The following is a 27714-nucleotide window of genomic DNA, read 5'->3' as shown; positions in this document are numbered from 1 at the left end:
AGAGCTATATCACACGACTCCGAGAGCGATATTGCTTTTATACAACAGTTCGACGGCACACGTTTGAAAAACGAAAACTAGAAAACAACAACGGAGTTATTTTAAAAGCCTCTTTGTTTGAGAACTACTTCTTCCGCCACGGATTTGAGGGCGGCCAGAATGACAGGAAACACTTTGGCTGCTTTGAAGCTCATAACAACTCAATGGAAGGAAAAGCCGTTTCTTTATATTACCGTTTCTTGGTCACAAAGTGTAGTTTTAAGATTAGTTCAGTCGAGAATGTATATGTATTATATTTAAATCTGCAGTCGATTAGTAAAGATAGCGCCTGTTTGAACGTTTGCTTAGTGAGATTCGGTACGAATGAGAACCAAAGCATGAGCGGACATCAGTGTTCACTCGCCCCGGTGACCACCGCCCTCTCTGGGCTACATCTCTGAAAGGGATTCCCTGGCTCTCATGTTGGCGTTGTTTGTTTATGATCGTCAAAAGGAGATCAAATCAGCAGTATTTGGTGTCATGATCAAACTATTACTTGTTTTTTATTCATATTTAGTGTCTTTTGTGTTGTTATTGTTTTGGCGCGAGGTAAAAGTGAATAAAACTATACTTGTATAATGTTACTATTGCTTTCTCATATATTCTTAACGCGATACGAGCACTCGATTATTACTATTATTAAACTTTGTTCTTGTCAGTACTATATAAAACTGTTTTTTATAAGCGTCAGAGAGATGTTTTTGCATGCTGCTTATAAATATATCAGTGGCGATATCTCATAACATGTTTTAATAGTCATGATAAAGTAAATGATCAATGTCCACATTTAAAAGCTGCGGTGCTTACCTGCAGTTCCACTGTGTTTTCGCGTTCTGATAAGACATATAGATCCAGAAAAAAACGAGTGTTTATATTCCTCTTTCCAATTGTTAATCGTCCACACGATGTGACAAGACATTTCTCCCATTAACTTTACCGTAACATCCAAGAGCGCTGATCTTTGACGGAATAATAACTTCCGATTGGGGATTCACAGACTGATTTATGAGCTAGTAAAATAATGAGACACACGGAGAGTGATTCAAAACGGGCGTCTGTGTTTTTCCATTCAGAGATGAGCCTGCTTAGGACCTCCATTCACTAGGTGGCGGAATGATACGAAAGTGGCGGAAAGGTGAAGCGGTTACAGTGCCGTTATCAGTAGAATATTGCACGCCTCTTAGCCAATCAGATTCGAGAACCAGAAAGAACTGTTGTATAAAAATGTATATTTTCCTATGTAAACTCTGCACCACAATGCAAGGCTATTGAGGGCATCTGCAAGGGTGTTGCTACAGTATGAGTGTTTTTAGCCTGTTGCAGTTGTTATGGTGTGTGTGTGTGTGTGTGTGTGTGTGTGTGTGTGTGTGTGTGCGTGCGTGCTGTGTGTGCGTGCGTGTGTGTGTGTTAGTCATTATTAAAGTAGATTTCTGACCAGTTTGCAGTGGAGTGTCCTCAGTCTGTGTTTGATCTGATGTCTGACTGATGTTCTGCTGTTGACTGACAGCTGAGGGACACTGAGAGAGTTTTTTGTTTTTGTAGCACCACAGCAGGCCCAAGAAAAAGACCAAAAACATGACGCTCAGTCCAAGACACAGACCAACAGTAAGACCATGAGATGAAGATCCTGAGGCTGGAAAAGCAGAGATACATCCTTTTATAACCAGTTCATATACAAAGTGTGCAAAAACATTTCAACAGTGCTTATGGAGAGAGATCACCTCTGACTGAGATCCAGCTCTTTGGAGACTCTCCTCTCTCTGTGTGTTTACAGTAGTATAAACCCTCATGTGACTTTGAGACTGTAGGGATGATCATCATGTCTCCTGTAGTTTGATTCTGCACCACTGATCCATCTTTATAAAATTCAGCTCTCAGGTTAAAGGCTTTTTTATCTCGATATAAACAGCGTAGAGTCAGATTATCTCCTTCAGTCACAGGATGAACAGGACTGTCCAGAATCACATCAACATCTACACAACAGAAGAAATGAATGATATTTTTATAATTTATAATAATATCAAATGGATTTACAAATTAAATTAAATCAAAGTTACATTGGAGCAGAAACACTATACTGGGGAAAATAATATACTTGAGTGTGACAGGCATGTATGCATCCTTGCACTGCCCTAGCAAACATGCAGAAAACCCTAGCAATCATAAACTACAGTCATGTAGACTTACTGTGTACTGAGATATTAACAGGATGAAGTTTCTCTCCAGATTCAGACTGACACCAGTACACTCCAGTATCAGATGATTTGAGAGATCTGATTGTACATGTAGATTTTGTTCCTCTAGATCTCGTGTCTGATGATGAACAAGATTTCAGTTTGTCTGTGTATCTTCTCACTGTCCATCCAGTAGAGTTACTGTGATCCTCACAGCTCAGAGAGAGAGATTCAGATGAGAAGTGTTGAGATCTGTTGGGTCTGATGATCAGAGAGACTGAACGAGAAACACCTGAGAAGAAAATGACAGAAAATCATCTTTATAAGAGATAAATGAATGATATAAGACACAGAGTGTAAGAGATTGTTGTTGTTTAGTTGTGTGTGATGAACTCACCAGTGATCCACAGTGTTTGTGTGTTACTGTACTCTGTGTGATAGACTGGATCTCCTCTCTCTGCTCTGCACATATAAACTCCTGTGTGCTTCACAGTCACTGAACTCACTGTGTAGATGCCTTTAGATCCTCGAATGCTGTCTGACACCAGCTCATAATCAACATCTTTATTCACTGTAGAAAGGGTAAATTTGGGTTAATCATTATCATTTAATATGGTGTCTTTATTTTACAGTAAAAGAGATGGAGGGGAAATAGAATGAATGGAGATAATTTCATAATATTTTACAGTTGCATACAGTACAAAGACTGGACAATGAAACTGAAACACTGGCCAATATATATTGAAGGATTCACAACTAAATATGTGTGGTCTTGTGGCCAAACTTCACTAGTTGCAAATGTCATCAGTAAAAGCAAAATGTGAACCACAGCACAGCTGCACATAAAATATTGCACATAAAATATTGCAATTCACATAATATACTGGGAGACATACCAGAGTTCAAAATAGTTGGTGCTCATCTTGCGGGTGCACACAGGACTTGAATCTGTCATTCCCAAGACAAACTGAAAGGCCCTACACTATCTAATAAATTATTTTGGTCTAAAACCAAATGTTTATTGTCTCTTCATTGTTTATTAACCCTTATAATGTAAATGATGATTGTATTACTATCAACATTCTTAAATAGACAAAAACCTACAATAACTCACCATATGTATGTACAATTTTATCCTCACCCATTTTATATTTTAACTTCACCTTTGAATAATACCAGTTGATGTAGATGGTATGAGATGAATGAGATATTACCTGAGTTAAGACTCTGTACAGTGAACCAGCTGAATGTCCAGCCTGTAGATGAACTTCTAACCTTACACATCAGAGTCACTGAATCTCCTTCAGTCAACCACTGCTGTGGAGAAACACTTAAAACTGTCTGTTGTTTATCTGAAAGTGATCAATCTCTCATGAATAACATGTTTCACTTCATCTCTTCACACTAATAATAATGAACAAACATATAAACTCACCTGATGATACAGTCAGTGTAACAGCATCACTCATCTCAGTGTTTTGTTCACGTATCTTTCCTCTACAGGTGTATTTACCACTGTTAGTGTGTTGAATGTTGTTGATTTTACACTCTTGTGTGTTGCATTGTGTGATTATATTTCTGTTATTTGTCTTCTCTACAGTCCAGCTGTATGTCCACTCAGTGTCTCCTGTATCCTGTATGTCACATCTCAGAGTAACAGTTTCTCCTCTGAACAGCTGTGTGTCAGGATAAACACTCACTACAGGTTTAGGATTTTCTGTATAAACACAATGTATAACACAAAGAAATCCATCATCAAACAATACAGAAGTGGTAAATAATTTGTTTTGGAATAATAACAGACATACAACGCATTAAATGTTTAGTGCGAGTTTCATAAACAATAAAGGTTGTTAGTGTCTGCCCTGACTGAGATCCATGTTGTCTCTCACCTTTAACATGTATCCACAGTCCATCACTGTAGTTTGTGTAATAGTCTGGTTTTCCTCTTCCAGCTCTACACCAGTACTGACCTCCATCTGAAACTTTAACACTGTGGATTGTGGAAGAGTTTGTTTCTGTTGTCGTCTTCTCAGTGTTTTGTGTGTGTTTGTACCAGTAAAACTTCCATCCAGTAGACCAATGATCAATGTGACACTTCAGAGTCACTGTGTTACCTGTCAGTACAGATCCTTCAGTATCTGATGTGAGTTTGGGTTTTGATCCTGCAGGAGAATAAAACACATTCAGATCCTAAAGAAGCTTCTCTCTGAGTCTTTATTACAGTCATTACTGACCTTTAACAGAGAGAGTCACATGATCACTGTCCTGTGAGGATGAGGGTCGTCCATCTTTCTCTCCTCTACACCAGAACTCATCCTGATCTGATGGTGACCTGATGGTCAAGATGTTTCCCTCAAACACTGAAGTCCCAGTTGTGTCTGTATACCACAAATATCTCCAGTCACTGTACTGATCCTCTATCTCACACTTCAGAGTGACTGTCTCTCTAGTGAACACAGATTTGTTTGGTTTTACGGTCACTTTAGCTCTGGGTAAAGCTGTAGAGATGATACAATATTTAATCAGGGCTTTAGTATACACACACACACACACACACATCCATGTTTTGTGGGGACATTCCATAGAGGTAATGCATTTTATACCGTACAAACTATGTTCTATTCCCTTCCCCTACACCCTTTTAGCATAAACAGAGGCTAACATTTTATAATCTAATGTTAATAACGTAATGGGCCACCAGTTGTCGATTACAGTTTTTTTACGATTGCTTACACACAAAATCTTTTCATGTCACACGATTTTTGAAACCTCTCACTCAAAGTGCAAAACTACATGCCAAATCTTCAAAAAGCATAAGCTATTTCTCAGCCTTTGACTCAGTTTTCAATTGCATAAAACACTTTTTTCAAAACACTACACACAATTGTCTACCTAAAACACAAAGATCTATGAGGAAGTGACTTGCTTTCCTTTTCCAAACACAACCAATCAAAATGCTACACTTATTCACCAGGTCACACAGACACACTCCTCACATGTGCAAACACTAAATGCTTAACTGATCACTAACCAATCACTGCTTTACTTTACAGTAGTATAGATAGGCCTATAAATAGGTCAAAGGTCAGATTACCTGTTTTGGCAATCTGCACCCCACCCCCCTGCCAATTCCTGGACCCCACCCCACACACAATTTACTGTATTCTACTGTAAAGAATATACTTTTGGCTTACATGTTTATAGTTTTGTTGTATGCTAATGTATACAACGGTAATATTTGGCCTAATATATTGAATTGTAGATATAAGCCTATTAAAGACCAAAGAGCTTTAGATTTAGAACAGCAGTGTTTAGATGGTATATCCAAAAATGTATTACAGTTTTTTACGATTGCTTACACACTAAAATTAAAATTTTCCCACAATTAGCAAAACCTTACAATCAAGGAGCAAAACACAAGGCTAGATTTGCACAACTGTAAGCACATTGTCAGCTTCACACTATTTGCAAAACATTACACACAGTGATTTGCAAAACACTAAACACACTTGTATACATCATACACAGAAGTATATCAGGATGTCATTTTCTTGCATTTCCAAAGCACTGACAGTCAAATGACCACACTTATGAGCCAATCGGTTAAACACAAACACATGATTGCTAAATTGTAGACACACCAATCAGGTTTAAGCACTATAAAAATGCAGCAGGTCCTGCATGAATTTATATATACTGTATATATATCGATGAGACAGGGTTCAAAATCACAAAAGCAAGAAGGAGAGGCAGAAATATCATTGGCCAACGGGCTATAATCAATGTCCCAGGGCAACGTGGTGGTAACATCGCCCTTCACGCTGCCATTTCAGAGCATGGGGTTCTCCTCCATCATGCCAAAATGGGCCCTTAGAACACACCTCACATTCTCGCATTTTTGGACCGATTGCACCACATTGTCACAGCAGGTATGGAATGCACCAGATACAATACACTGTCATCTGAGACAATGTGTCATTCCACTGCTTTGCTTTGGTCCAGAACTGGTTTCAACACCATCCACAGTTAACAGTACTATACCTTCCACCATACTCTTCGTTTCTAAACCCTATCGAAGAGTTTTTCTCTGCATGGCGGTGGAAGGTTTACGATCTCCAGTATCAGGTACCCGTCATTCAGGCCATGGAGGATGCCTGTGACCAAGTTGACACCGTAGCTGTGCAAGGATGGATTCAACATTCAAGACGATTCTTCCCGCGTTGTCTTGCTAATGAGGATATTGCTTGTGATGTTAATGAAATTCTCTGGCCAGATCCAGCTAGGCGAAAAGATAATGTATAGTATCCCTGCTGAAAAAACAGCATAGACCAGCATCATTTGCCATGCTGGTTTGGTGCTGGTTTAGCTGGTAATCAACAGCATGCTGTACCAGCACCAAAACACATCATATGCTGGTCTTGCTGGTATGCTGTTTTTTTCCAGCAGGGATGACTGTAGTATTTTCTTTACAATATTGTCCGTTTTTTTCTGATAATTTTTTATGGTTGTTGTTGTTGTTATTTACTGTAATTGTAACCTGTACTGGACACAGTATTTTATGTTTGTCTGTTGTTTGCTGAGCTAACAGTGTTATGCACACTACTGTAGCATGACAACTGGGACATGTTTTGTTTTGATTCTCCATGTTGACTGATTTGGGTATATGGAGAGAAATCAATGATATTTTCCTCAGTCTGCAATATTGGTCTTGTGTAGTGTTTGGTAAACTATTGTATAGTTGCACTTTTTCTTTGTATTTCATTTGCAGTACTCTAATCAATAAGAATTAGACTTGCTAAAAGTGTTTTAGGTTTGCAACAGCAGTGTGTAACTGGTTCAAAAAGATTGAAGTCTTATGAAATGTGTGTGTTTCTTATGGTAACAAAATATTGTTTTTATAAAGTTGTGTATAGTTTTGACAAAAGTGTTCCATTTTGCAAATGATCTGAAGTGTTGTGCTACTTTGGTGTAGGGTTGTGTTAATTGTGTGTAGTGTTTTGAAAAACCGGGCCCTGTTTTCAAAATTGTGCTTAAGCAATCGTAAAAAACTGTATTATGAAAGAAGTGTTTGCCATTTGATGCAAATGCTTCAGTCTGACACGTGTTTTTGGCATTTTGAATGCAGTGTTGCATTTTGAAGGAGATGTGAGCTACTTTGCATTTTGTGTGTGCAGTTTTGAGAATTGTGTGTAGAGTTTTGAAAAAAGGAGACTTAGTTTTAAAAACGTGTGTAAGCAATTGGTAAAAACTGTAATAATTGGTCCTTGTCCGGCTCATACTGATACATTCCTTGTACATATGAAATAAAGGTAACTTAATGACCTCCCAAAAGTGGATATAAAATTCTGTAGAAAACCCATCAGTACCGGGGGATTTGCCTTTTTTAAACGATTGTAGGGCTATTTTGATTTCGTTTATTGATAAGTCAGCATCACACATTTCACTGAATTTATTATTACTTTAATATTGTGTTTATGTCATGCACAGTGAAACAGGTTATATCCAAATGCAGGTTTATTGAAGGAAATCCACATACAAGCAAGGGTCATACACCAGGCAAACAACAACATCAGTGGCAAATCCAAAAGAGTAGTCAAATGTCCAGGCACAGGGCAGGGCAGGCAGCAAACCATCAAAATACTATAAATAGGAACAGGTAAAAAACGACGCAAGAATTCTGATTGAGTCAGAATGACTAGACGGATAAATGCTCAGAAATGCTTACAGTGTAAACAAGACTTTGCAATGTGTTTGAGTAGTGAGGATGGTTAAATAGACCAGATAATGACAAATAGGAAACAGCTGTGATGACAACTGTGACAGTTTAATACCGTCAATAAAGTTTCACAATACTCATACTTAAATTTAGAGGTGTAAAGATTGTTTCCTTTGACCGCTTTTTTTTCTAGAGCAAAGAAGTAACTAGAGTTCCCTTTCAGTTGGTCACTACGACGTCACATCATGATCGATGAATTGGGAAACCACTTCGCGGAGACCTATCTGCTTTTGAGAAACTATTAAAACGGCAATGAACTTGGCATACAGATATTTGCATCTGCCGGCGCCGCCCCGCGGCTCAGGTATTTAACGAGAGGCAGGTGCAGTTATCAAATTAGCTTTTTTCGCTTCGAAAGCCTGCAGTGGCTTCGGTCGTGAAGCTTCGGAAGGACGACTTGCCTATAATGGTGCTGAACCGGTCTGCTGGCTCGACGAGCAGCTCTCAGCACCCTGATCCGCAGCTTGAGGTTCCGATGGAGATGGTGGGGGCGTGTTCTACGTCACTCTCTGAATCCGTCGGTCCTCCCGAGGACTCCATGTCTGTCATAATATCGGAGGGGGGGCCGTCTATTTCAGATGCCGACTCGAATCGCTCCCTCCTCCAGGCAGAGCTGCGCAGTCCGTGATCGACCCTGAGATGGCGGACATGCTCGCTCGGGCTGCCACGGTGGTTGAGTTGGAGTGGTCACAGCCTCCACCACCCGAACCGTCGCATTTGGACGACTGGTACTTTGGGTCTGCCAGAACAGCGCAGGCTCAGACACCAGTTCTGTTATTCCCCAAGGTGCATGATGAGTTGACACGGTAGTGGCTTCCACCTGGAGAGACCGATGACCATTCCCTCACGGGCCTGTAGGCATTCCTCTGCTCTGACGGAGAGTGCTTACCGGGCTTGTGGGGAGGCCACTTCTGCGGCTCACGCTATGGCGTTGCTGCAGGTCCACCAGGCCAAGGCACTGAGGTATCTGCATGAGGGAGGTCACAATTCGGCAGCTTTCCAAGAACTTTGTACGGCTACAGACCTGGCACAAGCTGTCGGACGTGCGATGTCCAGGAATGCCACCTCTGGCTGTGCCTGGCTGACTTGTGGGAGCAGGACAAAGTGAATCATACAATTGAATTTGCTCGGCACCCCCCAAATTTGCGGAAAGCTTCAGATGCGCAGGTACTCCGTGCCGAAATCGCTGTCCTACTGGTGAGGACGCAATCGAGCTCATCCCTTCAGCTGAGATGAGGTCAGGCTTTTACAGCCCTTAATTCATTGTACCCAGGAAAAGCGGCAGGTTGCGACTGATCCTAGACCTGCGTTCGCTGAATCGAGCACTACACAAGCTGCCATTTAAAATGCTGACGCACAAGAGCATATTTCAAAGCATCAAGAACGATTGGTTCGCAGCCATAGACCGGAAAGACAAGCACTTTCATGTCTCAATACTTTCTCCGCTTTGCGTTCGAGGGGCGGGCATATCAGTACAAAGTCTTTCCATTCAGGCTTTCTCTCTCTCCCCGTGTCTTACCGAAAGTAGCGGAGGGGGCTTAAAAACCCCTGAGAGAGAGTGGTGTGCGCAATCTGGTGTATCTTGATGATTGGCTCATAATAGCGCAGTCTTGTCAGATGCCCTGCACTCACATTGATCGCATGCTCAAACACCTTGCTCGTCTCGGTCATAAGGTCAACTGATAAAAGAGCAAACTTTGCCTCACTCAGAGGATCTCTTTTCTCTGTATGGAACTGGATTCGGTCGATTTCACTGCATGTCTAACAGAAGCCTTGTACAGTACATCCTGACTAGTCTAAACACATTCAAAGGCAAGACCGCGGACATATCAGAAGCTCCTGTGACATATGGCTGCAGCAGTGGCTGTGACACCACTCAGGCTGCTCCATGTGAGACCGCTTCAGCGTTGGCTTCATGACCGAGTCCCAAGGAGAGCATGGCTCACCAGCTTGCATTGGGTATTAATTACACCATCCTGCCATCTCAAATTTGCCCGTGGTTAGACCCATCGTTTCTCAGGGCATGTGTTCCACTGAGACAGGTCTCCAGGCATGTCACGGATGCCTCCAGCACGGGATGGGGGGCCACATACTACGGGCTTGCAGCCTCGGGGTCTGGACGTCACCCAAGCTGCACTGGCAAATAAATGCCTCGAGTTGTGGGCTGTTTATCTTGCTCTCGTCCATTTCAGCAACTAGCTCTGGAGCAAAGATGCATTAGTTTGCACTGACCAGAGTCCTGCACAGGTCCATTTTTGGAGACCCGTTCCCGTCCGTACCCGCAAAGTTCAGCACCGGATCCGACCCGTCACCCGTGATAATATCAAAATTAAATCCGCACCCGCCCGGACCCGTTAATATTTGGCCCGTTACCCGACGCGTACCCGCATAAATCACACACGCTAAAATCATTCCAATTTAAGTGCTTTAATTTAAATTTATTTTTTATCTCGTACCTCTCTCAACATCACAACAGCGTCATAAATAGGCTAATGAAACAGGCTAAAGTGCGCTCTGTTTTGTGCCATTTAAGTAGCCTATCAGCACAAATAGAATCTGATAACTATACACAAATAGACATATTAATAAAAAAACAAGAAAATGAACAACCTACCTACACAACCCCTGCTGTGCTCCTAAGTCTCGTCTCGAAATGCTTTCTAAGAGAAGACGTTCAGCTTCCGGCTATCAACAGCAAAACTTTATGCCAGAGTCCTGCAACGCTCGCTCCAACTAGGCTACGAGAAGAATCAACAAACTGGTCGCGCACTGTTGTAGTGGTGGTGACGTGATGGGTCAAATGTCATATGTTCCGCGTGTAACGTAATTAGGACGTGCACACCAAAGCTTTTACCCCCACGGCCGTTTTTCAAATAAGCCGGCGGTCAGCGTTTTTTCCGCACTCGGCGCTGAGCGTCGAGAGTTGAAAGAGATTAAAGTTTGGGTGAAATGCTCCGCTCGTCAATGTCAGTTGTCACACGGCTGTCCAATCACAGTGGAGAAAGGGCAGGACAAGTATCACAACAACCAACCGGCTCACAGCTTAAGTATCACAACAACCAACCGGCTCACAGCTTAAGTATCACAGCTAAAAAGCGCTTGGCTGAAAAAACAGCCGTGTTTTAAAGTTTGGTGTGCACATCCTTAGACATACAAATTTTGCACATATTTTCATTTGCACTACTACCCGCCCGCGCGGAGTTAATTATCCGCCCGCGGCCCCGCCCGTGAATTTTAGGAATGTCACAATCCACCCGTTTGAGACACTTTTATGCGGGTACCCGCGGGTATCCGACCCGTTGCAGGACTCTGGCACTGACAATATTGCGGAGCTTGCTTATATCAATCACCAAGGCGGTTTACGCTCTCGTCACCTGTCGCATCTCGCCCGTCATCTCCTCATTTGGTGTCAGGCGAATCTGAGGTCTCTTCATGCCATTCATATATCAGGGTCGCTCAATACAGCGGCAGACACGCTTTCACGAGCAGCGCGCCTCGGCAAGTGGCGACTCCACCCCCAGTCGGTTCAGCTGATTTGGAAATGTTTCGGCAGAGCACAGATAGATCTGTTTGCATCTCCGGAGACAACCCATTGTTGCCTGTTTTAATCATTGACCGACAGAACGCTCTGCATATTTTCAGTAACCAGAACCTTAAGAGAGAAGGGAGGGGGAAAATACAGATGAGTTCCTGGGTATCCGTGACCCCTGTGGAGAGAGACTGTTCTGTAAAAGGAATAAATGTTTAAGGTCTGGGTTTTACCCAGAAACTTTTGTATGGTGAACGAACAGGAAGTAAAGTTGTGTTGTTTTGATATGTTAAACATGTGTTCCGTCTCGTGCTTCTAGTTAACTTAACATGGTGTCAGAAGTTGAAAACAACCTGTTAGTTACGATGCCAATATAACTTCTCGGGAGAGAGTGTGAGCATGTCGCAGTTAAGTGACGGATACGGAGATTAAAGCGATCGCAAAAAGACCCAAGATAAAGCAGAGATCAGAGAAACCGCGAGAGAGCGAGACGGAGAAAAGAGGGCAGTTGAGCTCATGAGAAACAGCAAGAAAAATAAAAAGAGGTAAAAATGGATAATGAAGCTGCCAGTGTAACACATCTGATGCCATCGCTGATGCCACCAGGCAAGATTAATTTCAGTGATATGAGTGAATGGGCCAAATGAATGCGACACTTTGAGCATTATAGAATTGCGTCAGGACTTGACAAGCAGTCGCAAGAATATCAAGTTAATACATGGGCGTCGGAACCATTATACGTGGGTGGGACAGGACCCACCCACTTTTTAAGACCAATGATAATGGACCCACACACTTTTTCTTTAATATAGCGCATTTGTCTGTTCACTTATGATCAAAGCGCTGTTAGTCCAAATTCATTCCACTAGAGCAGGGATCCCCAACTTTTGTTTTTTTTTACACTGCGGACCCATTTCAGCTTTTTAAAAAAATTCGCGGAGGGGAGTGTAGCTGAGTTGCTGTTCAAACAAAGTGCTGAAAAACCTCCTTTGCGAAATGTATAACGTTTTAAACGGAGGTAAAGGTCAAACAACCATGCATTAGGAAAATTAATAACTGCTTTATTTATAGTATAGATGTGTAAAACCATATTATGGCGAATTGTTTTACTTTCACTGTTTCACGAGTTTGCCTGCCCGTTTAGTCTTAATAATTAACGGTAAACTAACTTAGCTTGCTGTTCTTAAAGGCAGCTCTAACCTTAGGTCGGACTCGAGCTCCAAGTTCAAGAAACAGAAGAAAAAAGGAGGAGATGAGGAGGAGAAATGCCAGAAGAATTGCGGCTGTGCGCGAGGCACGGGAGACTCCGTTTACCATTTGCTTTTAATGATAATTGACACAGCACTAAATGTGGTTCCTTTCAAACCTACGTTAAAAGTGTACTCATTAAAATATTATTGCTGCAGTAAAATAGTTTATTTTGATTATGGTGCCACGATCACTGGATAATTTTAACGTTTTTTACAGAAGCCTGCAATTACTTTTCATTTGCGATATCACGTCTTCACATATTAACATTATTTGCAAGGTACATTTGCAAATTATTCAGAAAGTCATACCTCTGCAATTGTTTGATCGATTGTGTTTTAGAAGTAGCCTACACATGCTCAAACTCTTATGACTGCATTGTTTCCCGACGGATACCATTAAATAAATTGATCTCATTTCCAGAGTCTCACATTTATATTTCTCTAAGAGAGAGAAAGAGAGATTGGGTATAACAAATAAAAAAGTGTAAAAATTTTATCAGTTTACCTTTATTCGTTTTTCTTACCTTTTATTTCCTCAAAATAAAAAATAAACATTGTAGCCTACTGTCAGCAGAGTAGAGAAAAAAATATCACAGAGAAAAAGAAATGAAATATGACATCTGTCATTATTTGCAAAATATTTAAAGGGCTATTACCAGAATTCCGCCCACAATACTGTCTCTAAACGCAAATGTTCATGTGAAGTAAAAGGAAACATGAAAATTGCATCTATTGCAGTAAATGTATTTTTCGATTTTTCGGGGGGGGGGGGGGGGGGTGACGTAGGGACCACATTTATGTATACACATTACATTTATGTATACCATCGGTGACAAAGCTGAAGATATCCTGAATGTTCTTCCCCTGTCTGAGGAGGAGAAAAAGTCATACGAGACAGTGAAAACGGCATTCACGCGACATTGTGTAAGCAGATGTCACCGGGTGACTATGATAGGGCGGAACCAAAAGTGGCGGAGAAAGGTTCCGCCTGAAGACGGTTTCCGCCCGGGCCCGATTTTAAACTACACCACTTTGCTTCCTGATCTCCCTAGCAACGGAGTGCAGGAGAAAATGAGCAACAGGTGGGGTGAATTAGGCTGGCTGTCCACGATTGGAGGAGGGAGTGAAGACAAGCAAATAAATAGGTCCAAGAAGCACAAAGGAAAACAGTTGTTTTCGGGTGAGAGTCCCTTTTTGCCTTGGGCAAACATTAACACACGCTCCGTCCCTGGAGGGGCCGAAGGGCGCCGTTGATTCGTGATTCACTTATAGTGTAAGGAAAGAGTGCGGCTGCCAAATGAGGCGAAAAGGACGGGGCTGTGAAAACAATTAAAGGGACACTACACCGCGAGCTTGTGGTGTACTTTGTATTCGCTGTGTTGCTGCTTTGCAGACGGACTACGCTGGCTGGATCACTCTCCTGGGGAAGAGAGAAAGGGGCAGTTAGCTGACGAAGGAGTATTGTGGAGTTTCATTTGAGAAAGAGTGGACACAGAGCCATCAAGAGTGCAGTTAATAGCTGCTGTTGACAACTAAGTGTGAGTAACAGCTGTGGTACTTATCTGTGCAATATTTGTACGAAGAGTTGTTTGGTGTGTTCCTTTGTGTTTTTGAGGTCCCTGGCCCCACTGGAGAGGGAAGCGTGGGCGAGCCGTGGTTTGACCGGAAGCACGGACGAAGCACTTGGTAGGAAGCATCGTTCGCCAGTAAAACAGTGGCCCTGTGGGAAAAAGGAAGCGCAGGTGAGCCAGAGGAGTGATAATCTACACGCTGGGCCTGTGAATAACACACATCTCACTCTCATCGGTGGTCCAGCGATCGCCCAACCATCCTCTCGAGGTCGTCGTAGCCAGGTGGCAAGAGCAATCTAAAAATCACGTGAAGTTGTATAAGAGTGCTGTGGGTGAGTTTCACTGATTGATGGTGTTTACGCTTTACTTGCTGTGTGTATGCTGTGCTTGTAGCGTTCAAACTGCCTAGCCTCCGACGAGTCACGAGACGGCGACATCCGTTGTGGCCTGGGTCCTAAGGAGAGCGAGAAAATTCGAGCCCTGTGCCCGGGGTGTGTCAACGAGAGCTTCGTTGTCTATAGAGCAGACAGTGGTGAAACCCAGTGAGTATTACCAAGTGTGCACCGTGCGGACTGTGGGTTGTAGCAGTGTGTGTACTGACCTTTCCAACAGAAGCTCGTGGTGAGCGGAGCCCCGACGAAAGTTCGCCCCAACTCGTGACCCCGGTTGTGGAAGAAGGAGGGGGAGTTTGGGAAGCGTTCGGCTCCGTGTCATCCGACCCACTAGCCCCTACGACGCCCGGACCGTTTGAGTGGATGGGCGAAGGAATGCGTTGCACCAACACTGTAGCGAAAACCCACTGTTTGCAAGCAAAGCTCTGTGTGTATGAAGATCCCCAGTGCTGTGAGTAACGTAACCTGTGAAGTAAACCTGTTCTGTGCTTATAGCAATCACTTACCTGTACAAGTGAAGCTCTGTGTGCATGAAGATCCCCAGTGCTGTGAGTAGCGTAACCTGTGAAGTAAACCTGTTCTGTGCTTATAGCAATTACCTACCTGTACAAGTGAAGCTCTGTGTACGAAGATCCCCAGTGCTGTGAGTAACGTAACCTGTGAAGTAAACCTGTTCTGTGCTTATAGCAATTACCTACCTGTACCAGTGAAGCTCTGTGTGTATGAAGATCCCCAGTGCTGTGAGTAGCGTAACCTGTGAAGTATAGCTGTTGTGAGCTTATTGCAATTACCTACATGTCCAAGTGAAGCTCTGTGTGTATGAAGATCCCCAGTGCTGTGAGTAACGTAACCTGTGAAGTAAACCTGTCTGTGCTTATAGCAATTACCTACCTGTACAAGTGAAGCTCTGTGTGTATGAAGATCCCCAGTGCTGTGAGTAACGTAACCTGTGAAGTAAACCTGTTCTGTGCTTATAGCAATTACCTACCTGTACAAGTGAAGCTCTGTGTGTATGAAGATCCCCAGTGCTGTGAGTAACGTAACCTGTGAAGTAAACCTGTTCTGTGCTTATAGCAATTACCTACCTGTACCAGTGAAGCTCTGTGTGTATGAAGATCCCCAGTGCTGTGAGTAACGTAACCTGTGAAGTAAACCTGTTCTGTGCTTATAGCAATTACCTACCTGTACAAGTGAAGCTCTGTGTGTATGAAGATCCCCAGTGCTGTGAGTAGCGTAACCTATGAAGTAAACCTGTCTGTGCTTATAGCAATTACCTACCTGTACAAGTGAAGCTCTGTGTGTATGAAGATCCCCAGTGCTGTGAGTAACGTAACCTGTGAAGTAAACCTGTTCTGTGCTTATAGCAATTACCTACCTGTACCAGTGAAGCTCTGTGTGTATGAAGATCCCCAGTGCTGTGAGTAACGTAACCTGTGAAGTAAACCTGTTCTGTGCTTATAGCAATTACCTACCTGTACAAGTGAAGCTCTGTGTGTGGACGAAGATCCTCCAGTACTGTGAGTAACGTGACCTGTGGAGTGAAGTTGACCTGTGTCTATAGCCATCACTTACCGTTCCAACGAAGGTCCCGTGTTGAACGAACAGCGACCAATAGCAAAGTACCTTACCCCTGTCTGACTGTAATTTGATTCTGCCTCCAGGAGAAGCGGAGCGCGCCACGGATTATTGGGCCGGAGCCCCTAAAGGAGCCCCTGTCCCCAGTCTTTCCCCCAAGTGGCCCTGGAGGCGAAGAAGAGACACATTAGTTTTAAATTACCCTTTCCCCTTTCCCCTTTCCTTTTAAATATTTAATAAAGTTTGTTTTAATTGTAGTATACTCGTCTGTCTGGTCATTGGGGTGGTCTTGGGAAACTCCTCGAGGTGGAAGAGTTGAGAGGGGCGTGACCCTTAGCATAGCCGGGTCCGCCCCCGGGGTGTGACACAAACGTAATGTGAGTTTTGAACGTGCACGTTTTAACAGACATAATCAGCTTTCATCACTTCTGTACATGCACTGGCAGAAAATTGTGAATTTGGAGCCTTAAGAGATGAACTGATAAGAGACAGAATTGTTGTTGGAATACAGGACGCCAGATTGTCTGAAATTTTGCAACTTGATCCTGAGCTCACCCTGGAAAAAGCTATGACTAAAGTGAGGCAAAGCGAACCTGTGAAGAGACAGCAGCCCATTCTGCGGGGAAGTTTACGTGAAGTACAAATAGCAGGGGATTTTCACGCTTTAAGTTCAAAACCAAAACAGTCACAAAAGAAAGTAAGATGGCAAAAAAGGGGACCCAGTAAAGTGGATAAAGACAGTAAATCAACTGGATGTGGAAAATGTGGAAATATAAAGAGACACAATTGGACAGAATGCCCTGCACGTTAGGGCTGTGCAAAAAAATCGCCTGCGATTCTCATGCGTGTTTCATCAGTAAAGCCGGTTCCGTGATTAGATTTACTTCTAATCACGGAACCGGTTTTACTGATGAAACACGCATGAGAATCGCAGGCGATTTTTTGCACAGCCCTACTTTTATTCCTGTTTAACTCTTTTTCACACATTTAAATTGTTTTTATTAAAATCACATTTATTTTCTTTTAATTGATATTTTAAATTCAATTAAAATTTTGTTTTCTCATTTCTATGTAAAGCACTTTGAATGACCTCTGTGTATGAAATGTGCTATACAAATAAACTTGCCTTGCCTTGCCTACTGCACGTGAAGCGGAATGCCATAAATTTCAAAAAAGGGACATGGGTCAGGGAGTGTTGGTCAGCTGGAATGGTTAATAATATCACACAGGAGAGAGAAGAGCAGGATATGAGAGACTTTGCTTTCTTGGGATTGAACTAGTCAGATTAAATGGTCAAAACACTGAGTTTAAGTTGGACACGGGAGCAGCGGTTACTGCAATCCCAGAAAGCAGTTTTTCTGTGAATATTCACAGCAAACTCCTGCCATCCAGCAAAGTCTTGTATGGGCCTGGCAACCAGGCCCTCGATGTTCAGGGTCTATTCCAGGGAGTGCTGGACATCAAAAATAAACAAACTAAACAGGACATTTATGTTTTGAAAGGACTGTCAAAAGCATTCTTGGGACTTCCAGCAATAGAAGCTTTGCATTTGATTACACGCTTACACACCGTGCAGACTAACTCAGGTGAAAAAAAAGTAGTATTTAATGTATTAAAAATATACTTAAAATTTAAGTAATATGTTTTTAATACATTTGTATTCCCAACGTGCTAATTTAAAGTGTATTAAAAATATGTTAAATAGCTTTTAAATGTATTTTAAAAAAGTGTACTAGAAGTACATTGGTAAAAAATATATGCTTAATTACACTTTTTAAAAGTATGCTAAACTTAAGCATACTTTTAATTTATTTCTAAAAAGTGCACTAGAGGTAAACATAAATATATGTTTAATTACACTTGTTAAAAGTATGCTAAACTCAAGTATACTTTTAATGTATTTCTAAAAAGTGCACTAGATGTAAGCTGGTAATAATTATATCTTTAATTACACTTTTAAAAAGTATGCTAAACTCAAGCATACTTTTAATGTATTTCTAAAAAGTGCACTAGAGGAACGCTGGTAATAAATATATCTTTAATTGCACTTTTTATAAGTATGCTAAACTCAAGCATACTTTTGATGTATTTCTAAAAAGTGCACTAGAGGTACGCTGGTAATAATTATATCTTTAATTACACTTTAAAAAGTATGCTAAACTCAAGCATACTTTTAATGTATTTCTAAAAAGTGCACTAGAGGTACACTGGTAATAAATATATGTTTAATTACACTTTAAAAAAAAAGTATGTTAAACACAAGCATACTTTTACAGAAGTTTTAGTGTATTTAGAAAAAAAAACATATTTTTTTTAAACATGTACATTAATTTTAATAGGCTAACATTGAAATTTCAACATCATATCATTGAAAGTGTATTATTTATTAATTTTACAAAGTTAATCCACATAAATTTGCTAGTGTTCACCGGTATATTCAAACAGCACACGTGACAGACGTGACTAAACCTCATTGGTTCTTGGGATTCAGTACGTCACATTGGCTTCCTGATTCTGTGGTTCAATACACAACGTGCATGATCGTTGGTAAATGTGAATTAAAAGTTGAAACTAAAACTGTTAAATTATATATAGTGATCATCAGAGGACTTAAACAACGCGATTCACATGGATTACTTCGGCTATGTTTTTTTTGTTGTTGCGATTAACTTTTTGAAATGTGAGCAGTTTTTAAAGGAGCGGTGAATCAAATGCTCAATTTTACCTTGATAATTTGTTATATAAGAGGTCAGCATACTTAAATGAACATCCTGCAAGTTTCAGAACTGAAAACGTCTGTGCTTCTGAAATATAACAGTTTTTGGCACCAAGCCAGTTTTACACCAGAGTGTGGAATTTGGAAATCTATGACGTCAAAGTAGAATTGAAGCACCTCCCATAGCCAAATACAACCACCACTTTTGTAGCCCCGCCCACAGCTTCGCGTGACACACGTGTGTCTCAACAAGTAAACATGTCTTTAAAGATTGACAAATGTATACCAAAATTACTTTTAAATAATTTTTTTTCTGAGAGACTTTTATTTTGACGCGGTGATCTGTTATGATAGACAAACCATGGAAACACATTTTCGGTTGTGGAAGAACCGCGTGGGAACAACACAGAAGCTAAATACTTTAATTCGGAGGCTTGGAACATAACATTAGGATCAATGCATGGATAAAGTTTGCTTTTGAAGAAGTTCCAGCTCGTGTTGGGAGTGTTTGTTAACTTTGTGTACACGGATTCATTTGTAAAGAAGTCTATGCTGGATTTGCAGAGAGACTGTGATTAAAAGCACCACTTATATTGGATCTGACAACAATGACACAGCAGTATACACAGTAAGACATTTTACTTTATTTAAGTTACTGCATTTCATTATTGCTTTGTTAGAAGAGATTGCTTGATATGTCCTGTTGTAACATCCGTGTCTAAACACGTTTGTTTGACTGTTTTAATTTACTAAAAACATTAATCGATTAATAAAGGTGCAACACTTAACAATACGACTGTAATTTAAAGGTAGAAATATACAAAGGTAGTGATAAGGAAGGATTTATCAGCCGCAGTTTAGATTCTGATGCCCGTTTACTGTGTTGTATACGGTAATTTAGGCGAGTTCCGTTTGAAAGGTCAAACACTCAACAAAGCTTATTTTTATCATATAACTGTGGTTTGTAACATTACGTGAATGTAAAAGCAACCTCACAAGCACAATAGAAATATACAAAGTTATTGATAAGGATTTATCAGCCGAAGTTTAGATTCTGATGCGCGCTTACTGTGTTGTTTACGGTAATTTAGTCACGTCGAGTTTTGTTTCTACTTTAATATACGTATTGTAATTTATGTGTATCATCTTTAGCACCCAGAATCTTTTGTGGCTCAAACATATTTGTGTTCGGCTGCTATTTTTATCATATTAAGGTTTTTAAAACATTTCCCCACGTGTAATGACAGGGTAATGAAACTATCCAATCATAGCAGTGGGCGTTTACGTCCAGGTCTTCAGTGCGGCCCGCCCCTTCAAACGAACCATTTTTTCCAGACAGCCACTAATCCATGTTACAAAATAGCCTATTACTTATTGCTTTTGATGTTTTTGAATGTAAAAACCACGCGAACATCATAAGTAGACATCAGACAACAGTATAAAACAATAAAATCAACAAATTCACGGCCCCTTTAAAGGTAGGGTAACAGATTTGATCCTGAAACATTTTTAGTTATGCTGGTTAAAAGTCTCCTCACATCCTGATAGCAATCACTGTGTTAAGTTGTTTAAATGTATTTGTAAAAATTTATGTCATCTGTGAAAAGCGTAGGACCAAAAAATGTTCAACCAATCATAGATTTCGGTCCGAACGGACGTTTCCTTTTTTGTCCCTCATACGCAAGCGTAATTTGAATTCCCACCGCGCAGTGAGTCCACGCAGACACCATACGTCATCGGCGCGTTCACGTGCGCTCTGTCTGTGAACAGCGAGAACAGCAAACTTTTCTGCTGAATTGACAACCTACACAGGAGCAACAAAACTAAAGGCATCTTTTATAACAACAACAGCAAAAACTGCCTGGATCAGCAAGAGCAAAAACCCAAATGAACATCGGTAACTTTACTGCTTTACCACGAGATGCAAACAGCTACAGGAGGCAAAGGGTCTGAAAGGGTCGTTGCACTGTTTATTTTGGTAAGGTAGGTACGCGATATGTTTGTATTGAGATGGATTCAGATATTCTACTTTGATGAAACGTTGTGTTGCTTATGAAATTTGTGTTCGTTTACGGATTAGCGTAACGATATAGTTACTTCGTCTACACAACCGAACGTGTGCTTAAACTAATTCTGATGTAAACCAGGGGGCGTATTACAGAAAAATCCTAACTTTAAAATCTTATCTTAACTGTTTGGCATGGTAATTTCCGTTAGGACCTCATTTAAGAGAAAAGCAATTACAGACTGACGTTCCTAAATGCATTATCTTATCTTAACTGCAGATAGGAAAGTGGTATTACAGAAGCATCCTAACTTGACAAAATATCCTAAAAACGGACTTAACTTTAGGGTAACTTCACAGGTGTCCTAACTTAAAACTTTAATGAGAGCCAGCTGAAACAATCACATTATGATAGAGCTGCGGGAGAATGACATTACATTTTAACAAAGTGCAGCATGAAAAACATCAATGTTTGTTTTTGGATTACTCTTTGAATATTTTTTACCTTCACACATTCACATAATCAAAATTTTTCTCACTAGTGGAGTGATCTTTCAATCTCTGTCATTCCTCATTATTAAAAAAACAGTTATCTTATCCGTGAACACTTGATGGGATTATAGTGAATACAGTACACACTTGACTCAGCATCTATTTCTTCTCATGTCTCTATCAAATGTTGAAATGTACAATAGTATTCTAGCACTTAGGAAGAATATTTTATTTTTTATTTTTGTAAGTCACATTTGCTAAATGTTTAAATTGAATGGTAACTGATAGATGATGTGCTAAACACTAATACAAAAAACACAGACTATGATTACTATGAATTTAATCAAATGTATTTTTCTGGCCCATTGAAATTAAAAGGACAATTCTTTTGTTTACTGTAGCAGCAGCTCACGCATTGCTGGTTTTGGTAACAGACATGAAAGTTGATAGCCGAACATGATTAAGCGATTTGGGATTTCCTAACTAGAGATGAGATAAGATTTGGTGAGATAAGATGAGAATCCTAAATCAATTTAAGATCTGCTTCTGTAATATGAATTTGTGAAAAATCTTAACTTAACACATCATATCTTAAGTTAAGACCTAAGATAGAAAGTTTCTGTAATACGCCCCCAGTTGTTTATGTTGGTTATTTTGGAAGTGTTATTCACTTTGTACTGCAAAGTTTTCTCACTGGTGAATGAGACATGAGACGTGACCGTCTGATCTGTGCGTGTTCATGTGTTTGGAAAGAGGCGTGACTTTGGATGGCGATTTGACTTGAGGGTGGGATCGGGATTTCATTGCTAGGCGGCTACCGTTAGCATTTTTCAAAATGTTTTACCCTACCTTTAAGTATCAAGTGGATCTGACATCGAGGGGAAATATACGTTTCTTGGATTCCATTAAAGTACATTGGTTTTTGTTTGAAGATGAATGAGAGAACATGAGGGTAAGTTAAGTGATGACAGATTTTTGCTTTTATATTTTTAGTGAACTATTAAATAAGTAGAACATTTAGTATTACAGTATGTCTTAATTTTAACCCAGCTTCTTCAAGCGTGTATGTTGTGTGGCTTTTGGAACATAACGTTATATTTTTTTGTGAGTAAAGTTAGGCATTTAATTCAGGGCTGCAACGATATATCGCGTGTCCCATTAAAAAGGCCTGTCTAAAATCGAATCTGCATCGCTGCATCACGATTCTGTGTTTCATGCACAGCTTGTGCGTGTACTATGGCGTTTTGGTCAGTAAAAAGTCCTTATCAATCTAAAATCATTATGAGGCGGAGTCGTTTATAACGTGCATTTAAAAAAGCACTTGTTAAACAAAATCATTCATAATATTACTTATTATAATGAAAATACCTGAAATAATTTGAAGAACAGCGATATAAATATTCCTGTAGACAATTACTGGAATAGGGTTTGTAACGCTACTTCTTCTGTGGCACTAGTGGCGTTTCTGCACGAGTGCGCCCCCTGGCGTTTGGATGTGGCGGCATTTCACCGTAATTCATTCAAATTCATTCATTGAGAAAACACGCATTTGCACGATAAATCATTACAGCCCTAATTTAATTTCTCTTGTTGTATTTCAGAAATCATAACAGCCTGTCTTTTTTAGCACAGCGGCATTCAAATTGACCAATCAGAGCCGAGAATTTCTAATAAGTCGAAGTAGAGATGAACAGATGAAGATACAGCCCATTAAAATACTTATTCTTGGTGGTAAGTTTTTAGTTCTACAGTATTTGTATAACATTTAGATCACTTTTACGTTTTTCTAATGCTAATGTTTAAAGAGTAACTAAACCCTAAACCAACTTTTTTAGTTAATGATCTGTTAGAATGACGCTTTATTAGTGTAAGTTTTTTGACATTTGGATATAAAGTGTTTCAATACTACAATATATGGTGTAAAAACGTCAGATCTGCCCTCTTCAGGTTGAACGGTGGCTACTGCAGTTGAATTTTCCTTTTGGATGTTGGGTCCAAAAAATAACTCGTGACGTAAGCAGGTTCAAGCTCACCACGCCCTTGTTACGATCTCACCAAACATTTGGTACAAGCTTAGTTCGTCCTCTCTATCTCCGTTGGGATCTGCCCACTTTTCTTGCATTTTTCAAATATTGCCAGTGGGTGGAGTCAGGCTCTGACCAGGGGTTTAGTTATGCTTTAATGCAATGCTAGTACTAGACTAAAAGGTATGTTTGAGCTGTCTTCTCTGAAAATAACATCTGTGGTTATGGATTTTACCATAGTCCTTTTTGCTTTGTTTTTTACATCCTCTAATGTTTCAAGATACTAACTCAAAAATAACCAAGTAAAAATGTTTTGACAATCGGCGTGAATATACCACAATAAAACAGTAAAAACTCAGAACAGAACTCTGAATGTCACATTTTACACTATCAGCATCATATCATAATATGTAATTCTGTTCGTTTTGCTTTTTCCTCATATAGCAGTAACAGTGAGATCTCACTTGTGTCTCTTATTTTACCTGACACTTTTAGACAACATTACAAAGACAATAATATATTACTAACGTGATGATTAGCCTGCTGGACGAATTGTAAAAAACAGCACAATGTAAGCACTGCTAGTACAGGCTAGCTGAATATATCTTAATGATTACAGAGATAAGACAACACATAAAACTTGCAACCTTTCTCAGTTTGCACATCTGGACAATTCTTCACACATCATAGGTTGTAAATTTGGGTAAATCCAGCAAACAAGTAAATTTTAGCGATTCAGCTGTCACTCTGCTTTAAATCTCCCGCATCGGAAACTTAAGAGCAGCCTTGAGTCAAACGTGGAAGTTAAGCGTGCATAGAGTCCATTGGCATGACTTCTGATTTCCTTAAATCTCCTTAAACAGAGGTGAACTTTCTTGTAAGCAAGACCACAATAGACATGTCAATGGAAAATGCCCTTGGTTAAAGGGACACTTCACCCATTTGCATTAAGCTTTGTATAGTTAGATCCCCAGTCATGTTTTTGAATGGTCGTGCATCATTTTCTCAGTTGCTGCTGAGACAGGAGAAATACAGATTTCAGTGTTGCACTTCCTTCTTTCAATGATGTAAAAATCATCATTTTGCATCATTGAAAGAAGGAAGTGCTATATCTTTGTTGAGGGGGTGAGACTACAAACACCCATTTTCTCGGTCAAATAGGCACCAAATTCGAAATCTATTTTACATTTCGACTACAAATATGACGCACTTTCAATAAAGATTAATGTTTCTACGGGTGAAATGCTCCTTTAAAATAAAACATAATTATCAAAGTAAAGCATATCCTGTAATACCCACAGGTTGCATTATATCAGTGTCAGTGAGTTAAGCCTCCTATAACCCGACTGTACAGGGACGTGCACAGGAATTTTGAGAGGCAGTTGCTCTGACCTAAAAAAAGGGCAACCCCCCAAATAAAAAAAAACTGACGGGCTATATGAAGGACTGAGAATAACAGGGTCTTTATTAAAATAAATATATATATATATATATATATATATATATATATATATATATATACACAAAGAAGTAAAACACTGAAATACAGCACTCAATCTCCTTAACTACTACTAATAATAACACAGAAAACATGACTAGAGTCATGAAAATCCCTACATCAATATCCCTATCAATATCCTATCAAGTCACTTATAGGTTTCTCTAAATTTAACAACTGAAAATGTGTTTGTCTGAAAAATGATGGACATATGCATCTCTGACGGCTTAGGGGTAAGTAAATCATGGGTTTAACTATCCCTTTTTGAATAAAATAATTAATTTGACGCATTACTTCAATCATTAATTTTTCTTGCTAAAACAAAATGTGAGAAACTAAATATCAGCAGACATGTTTGCCTAATGCCTACCAAATAAATAGTAGCCTATGCTGCTTGTCTGCAAGCTATGATAGCTAGCTGCTATTGGTCTGATTATTTAGGCTAAACGTGGCAAACTCAGCCTGGGTTTATGAAGATTTTAACAGAGGTGGAAAGAGTAGCCAAAAACTTTACGTCAGTAAAAGTACAAGTAACTAAATAAATAATTACTCAAGTAGAAGTAAATGATTTTAAAATTTACTTAAGTAAAAGTAAAAAAGTATGCACTGAACATAACACTCAAATAGCGAGTTACTAGTTACTCACTAAAATAAATACAGATATACATACAAGACAAGATTTTTCTGTTTGCTGTGGAGACCAGAAATTGGTAAGATGAATATCAGTATGTCAGAAATACAAAATGTCACATTTTATTAACCTTTGTTTATGTTTCAAAACATACATGCTTTACCAACAAAGAACAACAGCATTAAATGCTGACTTATGTGTGTTGTACCCAAATGCACATAAATGAATCAAACTGATCCTACACATTTAATGCTTTTCATGTGTGAACAATTAATGCATCAGGACACAGCTCATCACTTCAACACTTCTGAGCCAGTGGTCTCAATATGCCCACATTAGATAGGAGTATTAAAATACAAATGTGTTGTTCCATTGAGTTGAATATTGTCCATGTTAAAACAGATAAAAAAAATGAATGTGACAGATTTTCTACTTTTGTCTCATGTTCATCGTTTAATGTTTAGACATTTCTTGACTCCACAGCAAACAGAGGAAATTTGCCTGTATTTTCCCAATACTTATGAAGGGCACTTATACAGTATGTATGTGTAAAACTGCAACATACACAAACAGTACAAATCAAAGAATACAAACACAGAATAGACAATCATTTCTATCAAATTAACTCTAGTCTCAATGTTGATTTAGCTTATAGCTGAAATATCAGACAAGTAAACTGACTAGAGTTTTGTTTTAGAGAATCTCCTAATAAGATGGTCTAGACAGTTTACACTTAGATGATACAAACTGATTTTAGACAAAACTGATGTTTTCTTAAGTTGTAATCTAACGTGTGTGTTGTGAGAAGCACTTATATCATAGAGTTCACAGTATACAGCAAAACAGACGTCAATCATCGATGGATTTTCTTCAATCTGTGCTACAATGTTTCTGGAGATTGCGCGCGTTTGTGACTGACGACGAACAGGTCACGCGTATATAATGGTGGTTACATGTGTTAAGTTTTGCTTTTAGTTAAAAAATTTGTAAATTCATATCCACGTCATAATTTTCTGCGTGTTTCAATCTACGAGTAAAACCGCATCAGACGATTCAGTTTTTGCAGCGATCTGAACAATTCATTCAAACTGATTCGCGAACAAATTCAAAACGTTTGGCCCATTTGCTTTGCAAAGAATCGACTCAAAAGACTCATTTATTTGCAATACTTTTTAAGGAATCGACTCAAACGAGTCGCGAATGGCCCAGAAACACGAGACGGCAATTTAAAAATAAAATACACATTTCGTAATTAATTAAAATAAAGTAACGAAGGAACGCCGCACAGTGTAACGAAGTGAAAGTTTATTTTAAAAAGTAAAAGTAAATTTATTTTTTTCCACCTCGGAAGGGCAACTTGAGTCGAGAAGGGCATATGGGCAGTTGCCCGGGCAACCTGAGCAACCCCCCTGTGCACGTCCCTGCGACTGTATGTTCAATTAACTTGTAGAGTGCCATGTAGCGACGGATCAAACGGACACACATGTAAAGCTTTAAGAGGACACAGTCAAAGCTTTAAAAGGTAAACTGAGGAGTTAACAAAATTCTAATGCCTATCTATGTTCATTAATTATTGGTTAATTTTGTATATATTCTGTTTCCTTTTCACAGACCTTGTGATTAAGTCTTCAGTGTCTGAATGGCAAGAAGAAGTGACCCTCCACTTAAACGTGACATTTAAACTGCTCTGTGTTTTGGTTCAGCCATTTGCAGGTTTATCTCGAGTTAGTTCAAATGCACTTCTGCATTTATCCAGTAACTTTTTCACGCCGCGTATCTCCTCCCTGTGGAAGCATCTCGCCGGTCTTGTTAAGTTTCATCGAAGCTCAGCACTGGATAGCGGAATAAAAATAACCTGGTGAGACAATGACTTTCCTTCATCGAGGTAAATGTTTCCCCTGACGCCAGACGTACGTCTAGGAGTGAAAAAATTACGGTAGGATGTGCAAACAAAGTATCTGTGTAGCATGGCACTGGGGACGCTGCGGACATCCCACCACTTTTTAAAAGCATTTGGTTAAAATGTTCTGAAAAATCAA

At 39.9% G+C, this 27714-nt stretch overlaps 1 protein-coding gene and 1 long non-coding RNA gene across 3 annotated transcripts in view; one reads left to right on the top strand and one right to left on the bottom strand.

Annotated features, from left to right (window-relative positions):
• LOC129421288 (uncharacterized) overlaps positions 1-6267 on the bottom strand; it is a 34872-nt gene extending 28605 nt beyond the window's left edge. Inside the window, exons 1-9 of the mRNA XM_073856666.1 lie at positions 6258-6267; positions 4451-4714; positions 4106-4378; positions 3649-3930; positions 3440-3565; positions 2611-2784; positions 2227-2505; positions 1761-2012; positions 1475-1693 (exon numbers count right to left, since the gene is read on the bottom strand). Coding sequence (XP_073712767.1) covers positions 1475-1693; positions 1761-2012; positions 2227-2505; positions 2611-2784; positions 3440-3565; positions 3649-3930; positions 4106-4378; positions 4451-4714; positions 6258-6267 — 1879 coding nt within the window. The remainder of the gene's footprint in view (positions 1-1474; positions 1694-1760; positions 2013-2226; positions 2506-2610; positions 2785-3439; positions 3566-3648; positions 3931-4105; positions 4379-4450; positions 4715-6257) is intronic.
• A 16105-nt stretch (positions 6268-22372) lies between these two features.
• On the top strand, positions 22373-27434 carry LOC141351128 (uncharacterized). Of its 2 annotated transcripts, none has more exons than XR_012359360.1 (4): positions 22373-22474; positions 23150-23253; positions 27126-27197; positions 27287-27434. It is a non-coding gene; the product is annotated as an uncharacterized lncRNA (long non-coding RNA). The 2 variants fall into 2 exon arrangements; XR_012359361.1 differs by having other exon boundaries at positions 23124-23253.
• The last annotated feature ends 280 nt before the right edge of the window (positions 27435-27714 follow it).

The sequence above is a fragment of the Misgurnus anguillicaudatus genome, chromosome 19 (assembly GCF_027580225.2).
Source record: "Misgurnus anguillicaudatus chromosome 19, ASM2758022v2, whole genome shotgun sequence".
In the NCBI taxonomy this organism is placed as follows: Eukaryota; Metazoa; Chordata; class Actinopteri; order Cypriniformes; family Cobitidae; genus Misgurnus; species Misgurnus anguillicaudatus.
Note: the sequence above shows the minus strand (reverse complement) of the source record. Positions and strands in the feature narration are given on the sequence as shown.